The sequence below is a fragment of the Oncorhynchus tshawytscha genome, linkage group LG01, assembly GCF_018296145.1.
Source record: "Oncorhynchus tshawytscha isolate Ot180627B linkage group LG01, Otsh_v2.0, whole genome shotgun sequence".
In the NCBI taxonomy this organism is placed as follows: domain Eukaryota; kingdom Metazoa; phylum Chordata; class Actinopteri; order Salmoniformes; family Salmonidae; genus Oncorhynchus; species Oncorhynchus tshawytscha.
In genome coordinates, this window is record NC_056429.1 from 8,251,994 (window position 1) to 8,266,413 (window position 14,420).

Below are 14,420 nucleotides of genomic sequence, written 5' to 3' on the forward strand. Positions count from 1 at the left end.
TTAAAATGCTCAGGTCAGAGAATATTACATTACATTCGCAATATTCCCCATGACTTCTTACTAGTAATACATGTTTTGATATAGAAACATCACTCATTGCTCATCGGTTTGTGTGTTTCTTTGTGTAATTAGGGCCTCAAAAAAGTATTTTGACTGGTAAAAACCTAAAGACGCTAGTTATGCTAGCTAGCTTCCATGAATTAGGATAGATATCTCCTAATAGAAACCAGGCTCTGAGGGGTGGCCACCCGGAGCCTCTAGCTCTGACTACAGCCGGTTTGGTGACTTATTGGACTATAACAAGCTACACGTGCCACTCTCGTGAAAAGTAGGAGCAAGAACATTTTCTCTCTCCGCGGGAAGTGCGATGTAGACCAATTGCATTATAAATTCACAGGGAATTTTATTTGTTTGTGTCATTTTAACGGAAAACCGATTTTTCAATTAAAAAAAAATAATAATAATTTAAATATATTTTTTTTAAATGCCTGTTTAAACATGAAGAAAAATTGTCCATTTATCAAAGATCATCCAATTAAAGTTATTTTTTCTTGCAGGTAAATATGACATTGTAGTCATTTAGTAAACGCTCTTGTCCAGAGCGACTTAAAGTAGAGATTAAGGATTAAATGCCTTGCTCAAGGTCACATCAACAGATTTTTCACCTAGTCGGTTCGACCTTTTTGTTTACTGACCCATCGCTCTTAACCACTAGCTAATATTTACCTTCTTACTTCGGCTACACATTCCCCTGCGCAACAGGCTACTGTATAAAAACATGTTATCATGTATTTATAAAGCCCTTTTTACATCAGCCGATGTCACATAGCGCTGTACAGAAACCCAGCCTAAAACACCAGAGAGCAAGCAATGCAGATGTAGAAGCACAGTGGCTAGGAAAAAACTCCCTAGGAATGCTGGAACCTAGGAAGAAACCAGGCTCTGAGGGGTGGCCAGTCCTCTTCTGGCTGTGCTGAGGGGAGATTATAGGAGTACATGGCAGATCGTTCGTCAAGTATGGATGCTCGCCAACGTTTTAATAATTATACAAGTTTATTGCTATAGTTATCATCTTGGGTGTGGATGGCCCTTTTTGTGTTAGTGTAAAGGTGCGGATGGCCCTTTGTTAGCGTAAAGGTGCGGATGGCCCTTTGTTAGTGTAATGGTGCGGATGGCCCTTTGTTAGTGTAAAGGTGCGGATGGCCCTTTGTTAGTGTAAAGGTGCGGATGGCCCTTTGTTAGTGTAAAGGTGCGGATGGCCCTTTGTTAGTGTAAAGGTGAGGATGGCCCTTTGTTAGTGTAAAGGTGCGGATGGCCCTTTGTTAGTGTAAAGGTGCGGATGGCCCTTTGTTAGTGTAAAGGTGCGGATGGCCCTTTGTTAGTGTAAAGGTGCGGATGGCCCTTTTTTGTTAGTGTAAAGGTGCGGATGGCCCTTTGTTAGTGTAAAGGTGCGGATGGCCCTTTTGTTAGTATAAAGGTGTGGATTGTCCTTTGTGTTAGTATAAAGGTGCGGATGGCCCTTTGTTAGTGTAAAGGTGCGGATGGCCCTTTGTTAGTGAAAAGGTACGGATGGCCCTTTGTGTTAGTATAAAGGTGTGGATTGTCCTTTGTGTTAGTATAAAGGTGCGGATGGCCCTTTGTGTTAGTATAAAGGTGCAGATGGCCCTTTGAGTTAGTATAAAGGTGTGAATTTGTGACTGACTCCTATTAAATGTATGCAGTGTGTGGTCAGTGAGTATTAAGGCCTACTACAACAGGCAGCAGTAGAGGGGGTCAGTCAGTGTATAATGGTCAGGGAGTCAGTCAGTGTGTTGTGGTCAGGGAGCAGCAGAAGGGGTCAGTCAGTGTGTCGTGGTCAGGGAGCAGCAGAAGGGGTCAGTCGGTATGTCGTGGTCAGGGAGCAGCAGAGGGGGTCAGTCGGTATGTCGTCGGGGAGCAGCAGAGGGGTCAGTCGGTATGTCGTGGTCAGGGAGCAGCAGGAGGGGCAGCAGAAGGGGTCAGTCGGTATGTCGTGGTCAGGGAGCAGCAGAAGGGGTCAGTCAGTGTCGTGGTCAGGGAGCAGCAGAAGGGGGTCAGCAGCAGAAGGGGTCAGTATGTCGTGGTCAGGGAGCAGCAGAAGGGGAGGGGCAGCAGTCAGTGTGTGTGGTCAGGGAGCAGCAGAAGGGGTCAGTCGGTGTGTCGTGGTCAGGGAGCAGCAGAGGGGGTCGTGTGGTCAGGGAGCAGCAGAAGGGGTCAGTGGGGGAGCAGCAGAAGGGGTCAGTCGGTGTGTCGGTCAGGGAGCAGCAGAGGGGTCAGTCGGTGTGTCGTGGTCAGGGAGCAGCAGAAGGTGGTCAGGGAGCAGCAGGAGGGGTCAGTCAGTGGCTGTGGTCAGGGAGCAGCAGGAGGGGTCGTGCTGTGGTATGTCGTGGTCAGGGAGCAGCAGGAGGGGTCAGTCGGTATGTCGTGGTCAGGGAGCAGCAGAAGGGGACAGTCAGGGAATAGCAGAAGGGGTCCATCGGTATATCGTGGTCAGGGGGCATCGTCGGTCATCGTGGGGGCAGCAGAAGGGGTCAGTGTGTCGGTCAGGGAGCAGCAGAATATCGTGGTCACGGAAGGGGCAGCAGGGATCAGCAGAAGGGGTCAGTCAGTGTGTTGTGGTCAGGGAGCAGCAGAAGGGGTCAGTCAGTGTCAGGGAGCAGCAGAAGGGGTGGTCAGGGATCAGCAGAAGAAGGGGTCAGTCAGTGTGTCGTGGTCAGGGATCAGCAGAAGGGGTCAGTCAGTGTGTCGTGGTCAGGGATCAGCAGAAGGGGTCAGTCAGTGTGTCGTGGTCAGGGATCAGCAGAAGGGGTCAGTCAGTGTGTTGTGGTCAGGGATCAGCAGAGGGGGTCAGTCGGTGTGTCGTGGTCAGGGAGCAGCAGAAGGGGTCAGTCAGTGTGTCTGCACAATCAGTTAACACTACTCAAGGTCTCAGTGTGAGGGCTTGTTTTTCAGCCCCAGGGAAGCACAAACGGCACACGGCTGCCAAGCCCTCTGCCCTCAGAGGAAAGGAAAAGAACGAGGAGGGGATTTGGAGCTGTTCTCTCTCTCCCTTCCATTCAGCGGGAGTCGCTCAGCTTGTGTTAAATGGCTGGTGAGGTGATTTCAAAAGAGCGCCCCCTCACCCTGGTCATGTGACCCGGATATTCAGAGAGTCGTCACCGTAGCCTCGCTACAGGAGCAAGACCTCATCAACAAAGATGTCTGGCATCTGCATTCCATCCGCATTCCATTCGCATTCCATCAATTTTCTGATGCTTGCAGAAGTGGTATATTTTGTTTCTTTGGTAAACATTTAAAAGTTTGTTGATTACCTAATTCAATTTTAGTTATTAGCCTACGCCCAATTATTTGAACAAAAATAGGAGAAGCACCAATGTGACCTCAAGTATCCATATTGGCACAATTACTGAGACCAGTTGAATGTTAGTGCCAAATTGGCCTCCAGACTTCATCCTTATTGGAACAACAAGATAAGGTGATAACTTTTGAAAGCCCAGCTCTACCACAGATTTCAGCTACATGGTTCTAGCTAGCTTTGTGTGTGTGGAAGAGTGTAATCCAATGCCACAGAAAGCCGGAATCACGATGGCAGAGTTTATCAGTTACCATTTAGCAGTGAAGGGATTTCATTCCTTTATACCGGTAGTCGATTGGCACCGTTTCCTCTGGGATTAAAACCTTTCTCACTGTTATCAACACTTTGGACAATGTAGAATAATCCCACACAGCTCTCTTCAACACAATGCCTTTTAAACATCAATTGAGAACATAAACTCTCAGACTTTCAGGCTGGATTGGATTGTGCACTGGTGGGTGACGCTAGCACAGGCCCTTGATTTAGTCCTCTAGACATTTACATTATATGGATTTTGTCCACTCTCATCTATTTGACCTGCAGTTGGTGAATGGGGGAAAAATATAATACGACTAGTTAAATGAGAATGGTGCCTGGGGGCCTCGGACGACCTGCAGACTTGACCCACCGCAGGGGAGGGGGGCCTTAGTGGCCAGGGGAGGGGGCCTTAGTGACCAGGGGGAGGAGGGCCTTAGTGGACAGGGTGAGGGGGCCTTAGTGGCCAGGGGGAGGGGGTCCTTAGTGGCCAGGGGGAGGGGGCCTTAGGGGGCCTTAGTGACCAGGGGGAGGAGGGCCTTAGTGGCCAGGGAGAGGGGGCCTTAGTGGCCAGGGGGAGGGGGCCTTAGTGGCCAGGGGGAGGGGGCCTTAGTGGCCAGGGGGAGGGGGCCTTAGTGGACAGGGGAGGGGGCCTTAGTGGACAGGGGGAGGGGGCCTTAGTGGCCAGGGGGAGGGGGGCCTTAGTGGCCAGGGGGAGGAGGATTACGGGGTCCATGCCTGCCTATTTAATGAAAGACCTTCCAGTGGGGGAAAGATGAAACTGGTGACCCAGGCAGGAGAGGTTCCCAGACCTCTAGGCTCCCTCTGGGAGCTTGTCAGCTCTTTGTTGCCATTAGAGAGGCTTTTGATGGGAGAGGCGAGGAGGGATGAGCGGAGCAAGGCTGGTGGTGATCTTTGATGGGGGAGGTGAGGAGAAGTGGTCTTTGTTGCCATTAGGTCTTTGAGGGAGGTGAGGTGAAGTGGTCTTTGTTGCTCTGCGGGGGCAGTGGAAGGGAAGGGGTTCCTAGCTGGTGCCCTTGAGAATCAACATGGGGGCAACCGGTTCATGTCTCTCCTAGCTTCTTTCTCTCTCGTTGTATCTTGCCATTTTACTTTTCTTATGACTCTTTTCTGTCTCCATTTCTTCCTGGGCCTTTCTGCTTCCTGGGCCTTTCTGCTTCCTGGGCCTTTCTGCTTCCTGGGCCTTTCTGCTTCCTGGGCCTTTCTGCTTCCTGGGCCTTTCTGCTTCCTGGGCCTTTCTGCTTCCTGGGCCTTTCCGCTTCCTGGGCCTCTTTTTCTGTTGCTTACTTTCCTCTTCCTGGGCCTTTCTGCTTCCTGGGCCTTTCCGCTTCCTGGGCCTTTCCGCTTCCTGGGCCTCTTTTTCTGTTGCTTACTTTCTGCTTCCTGGGCCTTTCTGCTTCCTGGGCTTGATACAAATGATCCAGGCTAACTCCAATGTATTTAGCAGATGACGAAGGGAGGCCTATTTTGGTTGCCTATTGTTCACTTGCTAAATCCATTCATTTTAACCAACTGTAGTAAGTTCAGAAGCTACTTGACTCCTTCAACTCGGCCATGGAGAAGGAAAAATAATTATCTATAAATCCTCCAACCGTATCTGAAGATCTGCTCTGTACGCTCTCTGGTTCAGTAAGACTCCGGCAAGTGGAGCTTGTCGTCTTGAGTTAGGATTGTCAGCCGTGTCAGTTTGCTGCTCCTTGTATGCGCAGTCTGCCGAGAGGTATGCAAAACAACCGCAGAGAGTCCCAGACTTCAAGTATGAAAAACAGCATGGCTTTACCGCTCCGCAACGAGCCCTTCTCCAACTGGCTGTCTTCTAGGAGCCCTTCTCCAACTGGCTGTCTTCTACGAGCCCTTCTCGAACTGGCTGTCTTCTACGAGCCCTTCTCCAACTGGATGTCTTCTACGAGCCCTTCTCCAACTGGATGTCTTCTACGAGCCCTTCTCCAACTGGATGTCTTCTACGAGCCCTTCTCCAACTGGATGTCTTCTATGAGCCCTTCTCCAACTGGCTGTCTTCTACGAGCCCTTCTCCAACTGGCTGTCTTCTACGAGCCCTTCTCAAACTGGCTGTCTTCTACGAGCCCTTCTCCAACTGGCTGTCTTCTACGAGCCCTTCTCCAACTGGCTGTCTTCTACGAGCCCTTCTCCAACTGGCTGTCTTCTACGAGCCCTTCTCCAACTGGCTGTCTTCTACGAGCCATTCTCCAACTGGCTGTCTTCTACGAGCCATTCTCCAACTGGCTGTCTTCTACGAGCCATTCTCCAACTGGCTGTCTTCTACGAGCCATTCTCCAACTGGCTGTCTTCTACGAGCCATTCTCCAACTGGATGTCTTCTACGAGCCCTTCTCCAACTGGCTGTCTTCTACGAGCCCTTCTTCTACGAGCCCTTCTCCAACTGGATGTCTTCTACGAGCCATTCTCCAACTGGGACAAACCCCAGGTAGGCTCACTGGGAGGGGACAAAGACGATTTAATTCGGGCCAATTTCAAGTTTTCATAACAATCGGTAATCTGCATTTTTGGAAGCCAGTTATGGCCGATTACATTGTATTCAATGAGGAAACTGAGTGCAGCAAGGAGCCAAGCTAAGTTCCTAGCTAGCATTAAACGTATCTATAAAAAACTATGAATCTTCAGATAATCACTAGTTAACTACACATGGTTGATGATATTACTAGCTTGTCCTGCTTTGCATATAATCAATGAGTTGCCTGTTAATTTATCATTGAATCACAGCCTACTTCAACTTCACCAAACGGGTGATGATTTAACAAATGCGCAATCGTTGCACCATTTTTTTATTATTATTTTTTTAACCTTTATTTTACTAGGCAAGTCAGTTAAGAACAAATTCTTAGTTTCAATGACGGCCTAGGAACAGTGGGTTAACTGCCTGTTCAGGGGAAGAACAACAGATTTGTACCTTGTCAGCTCGGGGTTTGAACTTGCAACCTTTCCGGTTACTAGTCCAACGCTCTAACTACTAGGCTACGCTGCCGCCCCATTGTACCTAACCATAAACATCAATGCCTTTCTTAAAATCAATACACAGAACCTGCATATTTAGTTAAAAGAAATTCATGTTAGCAGGCAATATTAACTAGGAAAATTGTGTCACTTCTCTTGCGTTCATTGCACGCAGAGTCGGGGTATATGCAACAGTTTGGTCCACCTGGCTCGTTGCAAGCTAATTTTCCAGAATTGTACATAATTATGACATACATTGAAGGTTGTGCAATGTAACAGCAATATTTAGACTGATGGATGCCACCTGTTAGATAAAATACGGAAGGGTTCCCTTATTTCACTGAAAGAATAAACGTCTTGTTTTCGAAATGATAGTTTCCGTATTCGATTATATTAATGACCATAGGCTCGTATTTCTGTGTTTATTATATTATAATTAAGTCTGTGATTTGATATAGCAGTCTGACTGAGCGGTGGTAGGCACCAGCAGGCTCGTAAGCATTCATTCAAACAGCACTTTACTGCGTTTGCCAGCAGCTCTTCGCAATGTTTGATTCACAGCGCTGTTGATGACTTCAAGCCTATCAAACTCCCGAGATTAGGCTGGCAATACTATAGTGCCTATAAGAACATCCAATAGTCAAAGGTATATGGAATACAAATGGTATAGAGAGAAATAGTCAACAATCATAACTCCTATATTAACTACAACCTAAAACTTCTTAACTGGGAATATTGAACTACCAGCTTTCATATGGTCTGAGCAAGGAACTTAAACGTTAGCTTTTTTACATGGTACATATTGCACTTTTACTTACTTCTCCAACACTGTGTTTTTGCATTATTTAAACCAAATTGAACATGTTTCATTATTTATTTGAGACAAAATAGATTTTATTTATGTATTATATTAAGTTAAAATAAGTGTTCATTGTTCATTCAGTATTGTTGTAATTGTCATTATTACAAATATATATATAAATATAAATCGGACGATTAATCTTGTATCGTCTTTTTTTGGTCCTCCAATGATCGGTATCGGCGTTGAAAAATCATAATCGGTCGACCTCTAATCTAATGTGTAGTGGGGGTTCAATGCCTGGTGGTTGTGAGTGAGTGAGGGAGTTGATTTGTTTTCTTGTCAAACTCCCCAGTGCTCGTGTGATGGGTCACCTGCTGAAGCTAGGCTAACGCTAGGCTAACGCTAGGCTAACGCTAGGCTAACGCTAGGCTAACGCTAGGCCTAATAAGTACGACATAAGTCATTTTTCTGTACTTTATTTTTAACAACTTCTACTTTTTACTCCATACATTTTTCCTGACAACCAAAAGTACTCGTTACATTTTGATGCTTAGCAAGACAGGAACATTTTCCAATTCACGCACTAATCAAGAGAACATCCCTGGTCATCTCTACTGCCTCTGATCTGACGGACTCACTAAGCACATTCTTAGTGTTGCCTCTTGGCTATCCGTAAATTAAAAACATTTGCTTAATATAAGGAATTTTAAACAATTTACTTTTGTGTATGTATATTTGGGTACTTTTTCCACAACTGTCTGAAAGCAACACTGTGTGGCCTTTTTACCACTTATTATTGGTGCTATGGTTATATTCATACACACAGCTCACACAGCTCTCACACTTCACACAGACTAGTCTACATTCACACACACAGCTCTCACACTTCACACAGACTAGACTACATTCATACACACAGCTCTCACACTTCACACAGACTAGACTACATTCATACACACAGCTCTCACACTTCACACAGACTAGACTACATTCATACACACATTCATACACACAGCGACACACAGACTAGACTACATTGATACACACACTTCACACAGACTAGACTACATTCATACACACAGCTCACACACTTCAATCTTCACCTGTGTTTTACCATTCATATATGTGAATTTGGGGACTTCCCTCACCTCCTCAAAGCAGTTATGTGATTTCAGGGACTTACATGAGTAGTGTTTAATGGACAGAATCAGATTTTTAATGTCTTGGCACAGACTATTGACTTCCTTTACGAGGCTCCGGTGTTGAACCTCAGCATTGCCTGCCATTTGAAATAACGTTTGCGTGCCTGAGAAATGACATGGAATTGGCAGAGAGCTTCATTTTCTCTTCTACCTTACCCAGACAATGGAACCCAGGTTCATTTTCTCTTGTACCTTACACAGACAATGGAACCCAGGTTCATTTTCTCTTCTACCTTACCCAGACAATGGAACCCAGGTTCATTTTCTCTTGTACCTTACACAGACAATGGAACCCAGGTTCATTTTCTCTTCTATCTTACCCAGACAATGGAACCCAGGTTCATTTTCTCTTGTACCTTACACAGACAATGGAACCCAGGTTCATTTTCTCTTGTACCTTACCCAGACAATGGAACCCAGCTTCATTTTCTCTTCTACCTTACCCAGACAATGGAACCCAGGTTCATTTTCTCTTCTACCTTACCCAGACAATGGAACCCAGGTTCATTTTCTCTTGTACCTTACCCAGACAATGGAACCCAGGTTCATTTTCTCTTGTACCTTACCCAGACAATGGAACCCAGGTTCATTTTCTCTTGTACCTTACACAGACAATGGAACCCAGGTTCATTTTCTCTTGTACCTTACCCAGACAATGGAACCCAGGTTCATTTTCTCTTGTACCTTACCCAGACAATGGAACCCAGGTTCATTTTCTCTTGTACCTTACACAGACAATGGAACCCAGGTTCATTTTCTCTTGTACCTTACACAGACAATGGAACCCAGGTTCATTTTCTCTTCCACCTTACCCAGACAATGGAACCCAGGTTCATTTTCTCTTGTACCTTACCCAGACAATGGAACCCAGGTTCATTTTCTCTTGTACCTTACACAGACAATGGAACCCAGGTTCATTTTCTCTTGTACCTTACACAGACAATGGAACCCAGGTTCATTTTCTCTTGTACCTTACCCAGACAATGGAACCCAGGTTCATTTTCTCTTGTACCTTACCCAGACAATGGAACCCAGGTTCATTTTCTCTTCCACCTTACCCAGACAATGGAACCCAGGTTCATTTTCTCTTGTACCTTACCCAGACAATGGAACCCAGGTTCATTTTCTCTTGTACCTTACCCAGACAATGGAACCCAGGTTCATTTTCTCTTGTACCTTACCCAGACAATGGAACCCAGCTTCATTTTCTCTTCTACCTTACCCAGACAATGGAACCCAGGTTCATTTTCTCTTCTACCTTACCCAGACAATGGAACCCAGGTTCATTTTCTCTTGTACCTTACCCAGACAATGGAACCCAGGTTCATTTTCTCTTGTACCTTACCCAGACAATGGAACCCAGGTTCATTTTCTCTTGTACCTTACCCAGACAATGGAACCCAGGTTCATTTTCTCTTGTACCTTACCCAGACAATGGAACCCAGGTTCATTTTCTCTTCCACCTTACGCAGACAATGGAACCAAGGTTCATTTTCTCTTCCACCTTACCCAGACAATGGAACCCAGGTTCATTTTCTCTTCCACCTTACCCAGACAATGGAACCCAGGTTCATTTTCTCTTCCACCTTACCCAGACAATGGAACCCAGGTTCATTTTCTCTTCTACCTTACCCAGACAATGGAACCCAGGTTCATTTTCTCTTCCACCTTACCCAGACAATGGAACCCAGGTTCATTTTCTCTTGTACCTTACCCAGACAATGGAACCCAGGTTCATTTTCTCTTCCACCTTACCCAGACAATGGAACCCAGGTTCATTTTCTCTTCCACCTTACGCAGACAATGGAACCCAGGTTCATTTTCTCTTGTACCTTACCCAGACAATGGAACCCAGGTTCATTTTCTCTTCCACCTTACGCAGACAATGGAACCCAGGTTCATTTTCTCTTGTACCTTACCCAGACAATGGAACCCAGGTTCATTTTCTCTTGTACCTTACACAGACAATGGAACCCAGGTTCATTTTCTCTTGTACCTTACCCAGACAATGGAACCCAGGTTCATTTTCTCTTCCACCTTACCCAGACAATGGAACCCAGGTTCATTTTCTCTTGTACCTTACCCAGACAATGGAACCCAGGTTCATTTTCTCTTCCACCTTACCCAGACAATGGAACCCAGGTTCATTTTCTCTTCTACCTTACCCAGACAATGGAACCCAGGTTCATTTTCTCTTGTACCTTACACAGACAATGGAACCCAGGTTCATTTTCTCTTCCACCTTACGCAGACAATGGAACCCAGGTTCATTTTCTCTTCCACCTTACCCAGACAATGGAACCCAGGTTCATTTTCTCTTCTACCTTACCCAGACAATGGAACCCAGGTTCATTTTCTCTTGTACCTTACACAGACAATGGAACCCAGGTTCATTTTCTCTTCCACCTTACCCAGACAATGGAACCCAGGTTCATTTTCTCTTCCACCTTACGCAGACAATGGAACCCAGGTTCATTTTCTCTTCCACCTTACCCAGACAATGGAACCCAGGTTCATTTTGCCTTCCACCTTACCCAGACAATGGAACCCAGGTTCATTTTGCCTTCCACCTTACCCAGACAATGGAACCAAGGTTCATTTTCAGTGGTAGGCCTAATGGTTACCTTTCCAACAATGTACTGATGTCATACTAACTTTTGGAAGATGGGATAATTGCTCCCAAAGCTGTTCTGTCTGCCTAAACGTGAAGTCACGCAAGTTGATCATTGTTTGTTTGAAAGGCTTGTCTCGTTGAACTATTTTTCGTCTCATTGTTGTGCTGTTAACTTTGGTTCTATTGATGTTTTTACTGCTCTGACAGTTCAAATCTATCAGAACGGTTGTAAAGTGTTGGACAGCTATAGGCTTTTGAGTTAATGGTACATACTCCCTTTCTTGAAACCAAACCAATATTCTGCACTTGAGTTAAGCAACATTATCTGCAGTGTGCTGTGTAAACACAATCATTTTGACTGATATTTGAGAGAAGCTTCAAAGGCAAAACTGTCGGCTGACTGAGTTCAGGTCAATTATGAAAGCCAAAGCCCCTGAGGGAATGTCTCAATGAAAATGGACTGTCTGAGTGAGTGTGTGTGTGTGTTTCTTTGGAAGCTCATCCTGTGATACCAACTGCCCCCTAGTGGTCGAATAAGAGTATGGGAGTCACACAGACGAGTCGAGCCTCACTTCTCCACTTCCTCTCGCTCTGCTAGTATCAAAGTGTCTGTCAGCCCGATGCACAAACCATTCGGGAGACAAATTGAAGGCGACAGACCTGGGCTCTGGCAACCAGGGACCTCTTTCATATGCCTCAGCTGTTTCCTTCCCCGACACAAAAATAAACCTTTTTTTTTTTTTTTTTTTTTTTTCTGTGGAGCCTCTGCAGTCTGCAGGCAGCAATGTCAGCTGGAGGACAACACCACTCTGTTTCTCCTCCTCCTTCATCCCTCACTCAGCTGCATACAAATGGCTGTCTGTCAGTGTACTGTGCTGCGCCCAGCCTCTGTAATCAGGAACTGCTCTGTTCTAATGGAGGCGGGAGGGGTGTGAGTGTGTGCAGTTCCAACCCCAAAACTAGCGTGCTGAATACTGATCAGCTGCACCTTTTCTATTCAATGCTCTGAGATTGACCTGAATGTTGCTTGGTGCCGTCTTTTCTCTTGGGGAATTAATAGGAAACCAGAGAAGAAGACGGACGTTCTACGTTTCCCCAACTGATTGTGTTTTTATGTTTGTTTATTTGCGGGGGGGGGTTATTTTGTACCTATCGTTGCCGCTACCGTCTCTTATGACCGAAAATAACTTCTGGACATCAGGACTCTGTACTGGTCCCCCCTGTATATAGTCTCCACATTGACTCTGTACTGGTCCCCCCTGTATATAGCCTCCACATTGACTCTGTACTGGTCCCCCCTGTATATAGCCTCCACATTGACTCTGTACCGGTACCCCCTGTATATAGCCTCCACATTGACTCTGTACTGGTACCCCCTGTATATAGCCTCCACATTGACTCTGTACTGGTACCCCCTGTATATAGCCTCCACATTGACTCTGTACTGGTACCCCCTGTATATAGTCTCCACATTGACTCTGTACTGGTACCCCTGTATATAGCCTCCACATTGACTCTGTACTGGTACCCCCTGTATATAGCCTCCACATTGACTCTGTACTGGTACCCCTGTATATAGTCTCCACATTGACTCTGTACTGGTAACCCCTGTATATAGCCTCCACATTGACTCTGTACTGGTACCCCCTGTATATAGCCTCCACATTGACTCTGTACTGGTACCCCATGTATATAGCCTCCACATTGACTCTGTACTGGTACCCCCTGTATATAGTCTCCACATTGACTCTGTACTGGTACCCCCTGTATATAGTCTCCACATTGACTCTGTACTGGTACCCCCTGTATATAGCCTCCACATTGACTCTGTACTGGTACCCCCTGTATATAGCCTCCACATTGACTCTGTACCGGTACCCCCTGTATATAGTCTCCACATTGACTCTGTACCTGTACCCCCTGTATATAGCCTCCACATTGACTCTGTACTGGTACCTTCTGTATATAGCCTCCACATTGACTCTGTACCGGTACCCCCTGTATATAGTCTCCACATTGACTCTGTACTGGTACCCCCTGTATATAGTCTCCACATTGACTCTGTACTGGTACCTCCTGTATATAGTCTCCACATTGACTCTGTACCGGTACCCCCTGTATATAGCCTCCACATTGACTCTGTACCGGTACCCCCTGTATATAGCCTCCACATTGACTCTGTACCGGTACCCCCTGTATATAGCCTCCACATTGACACTCTACCGGTACCCCCTGTATATAGCCTCCACATTGACTCTGTACTGGTACCCCCTGTATATAGCCTCCACATTGACTCTGTACTGGTACCCCCTGTATATAGTCTCCACATTGACTCTGTACTGGTCCCCCTGTATATAGCCTCCACATTGACTCTGTACCGGTACCCCCTGTATATAGCCTCCACATTGACTCTGTACCGGTACCCCCTGTATATAGCCTCCACATTGACTCTGTACTGGTCCCCCTGTATATAGCCTCCACATTGACTCTGTACCGGTACCCCCTGTATATAGCCTCCACATTGACTCTGTACCGGTACCCCCTGTATATAGCCTCCACATTGACTCTGTACCGGTACCCCCTGTATATAGCCTCCACATTGACTCTGTACCGGTACCCCCTGTATATAGCCTCCACATTGACTCTGTACCGGTACCCCCTGTATATAGCCTCCACATTGACTCTGTACTGGTACCCCCTGTATATAGCCTCCACATTGACTCTGTACCGGTACCCCCTGTATATAGCCTCCACATTGACTCTGTACCGGTACCCCCTGTATATAGCCTCCACATTGACTCTGTACCGGTACCCCCCTGTATATAGCCTCCACATTGACTCTGTACTGGTCCCCCCTGTATATAGCCTCCACATTGACTCTGTACTGGTCCCCCCGGGTATATAGTCTCGCTATTGTTATTTTAATTGAATTACTTGTTACTTTTATTTCTTATTCTTATCCGTATTTTTATTTTAACTTTGAATCTAAGTAAGCATTTCACTGTTGTATTCGGCACATGTGACTAATAATATTTGATTTGATTAGTATGACCGATTCTAGTACACAGTTTTATGTTTACTAGTAGTGATGGGGGGGGGGGAATCGGTAGTTACATATCAGGATATTATTTTTGACGATACATCGTATCATTTTGACAATATCTCAATATTATGTTTGTGC

General features: G+C 46.0%; 1 protein-coding gene across 6 annotated transcripts in view; it reads left to right on the top strand.

Annotated features, from left to right (window-relative positions):
- Nucleotides 1-14,420, top strand: part of LOC112266881 (zinc finger protein 609) — a 191,628-nt gene that overhangs the window by 156,227 nt on the left and 20,981 nt on the right. Inside the window, exon 1 of one of the 6 annotated variants that reach the window (XM_042325408.1) lies at nt 4,351-6,094. The exons of the other annotated variants lie outside the window; for them this stretch is intronic. Within the exon in view, the coding sequence (XP_042181342.1) occupies nt 5,575-6,094 (520 nt within the window). The 5' untranslated portion in view covers nt 4,351-5,574. Of the gene's footprint in view, nt 1-4,350; nt 6,095-14,420 lie in introns of those variants that run through there. 6 annotated transcript variants of the gene reach the window in all.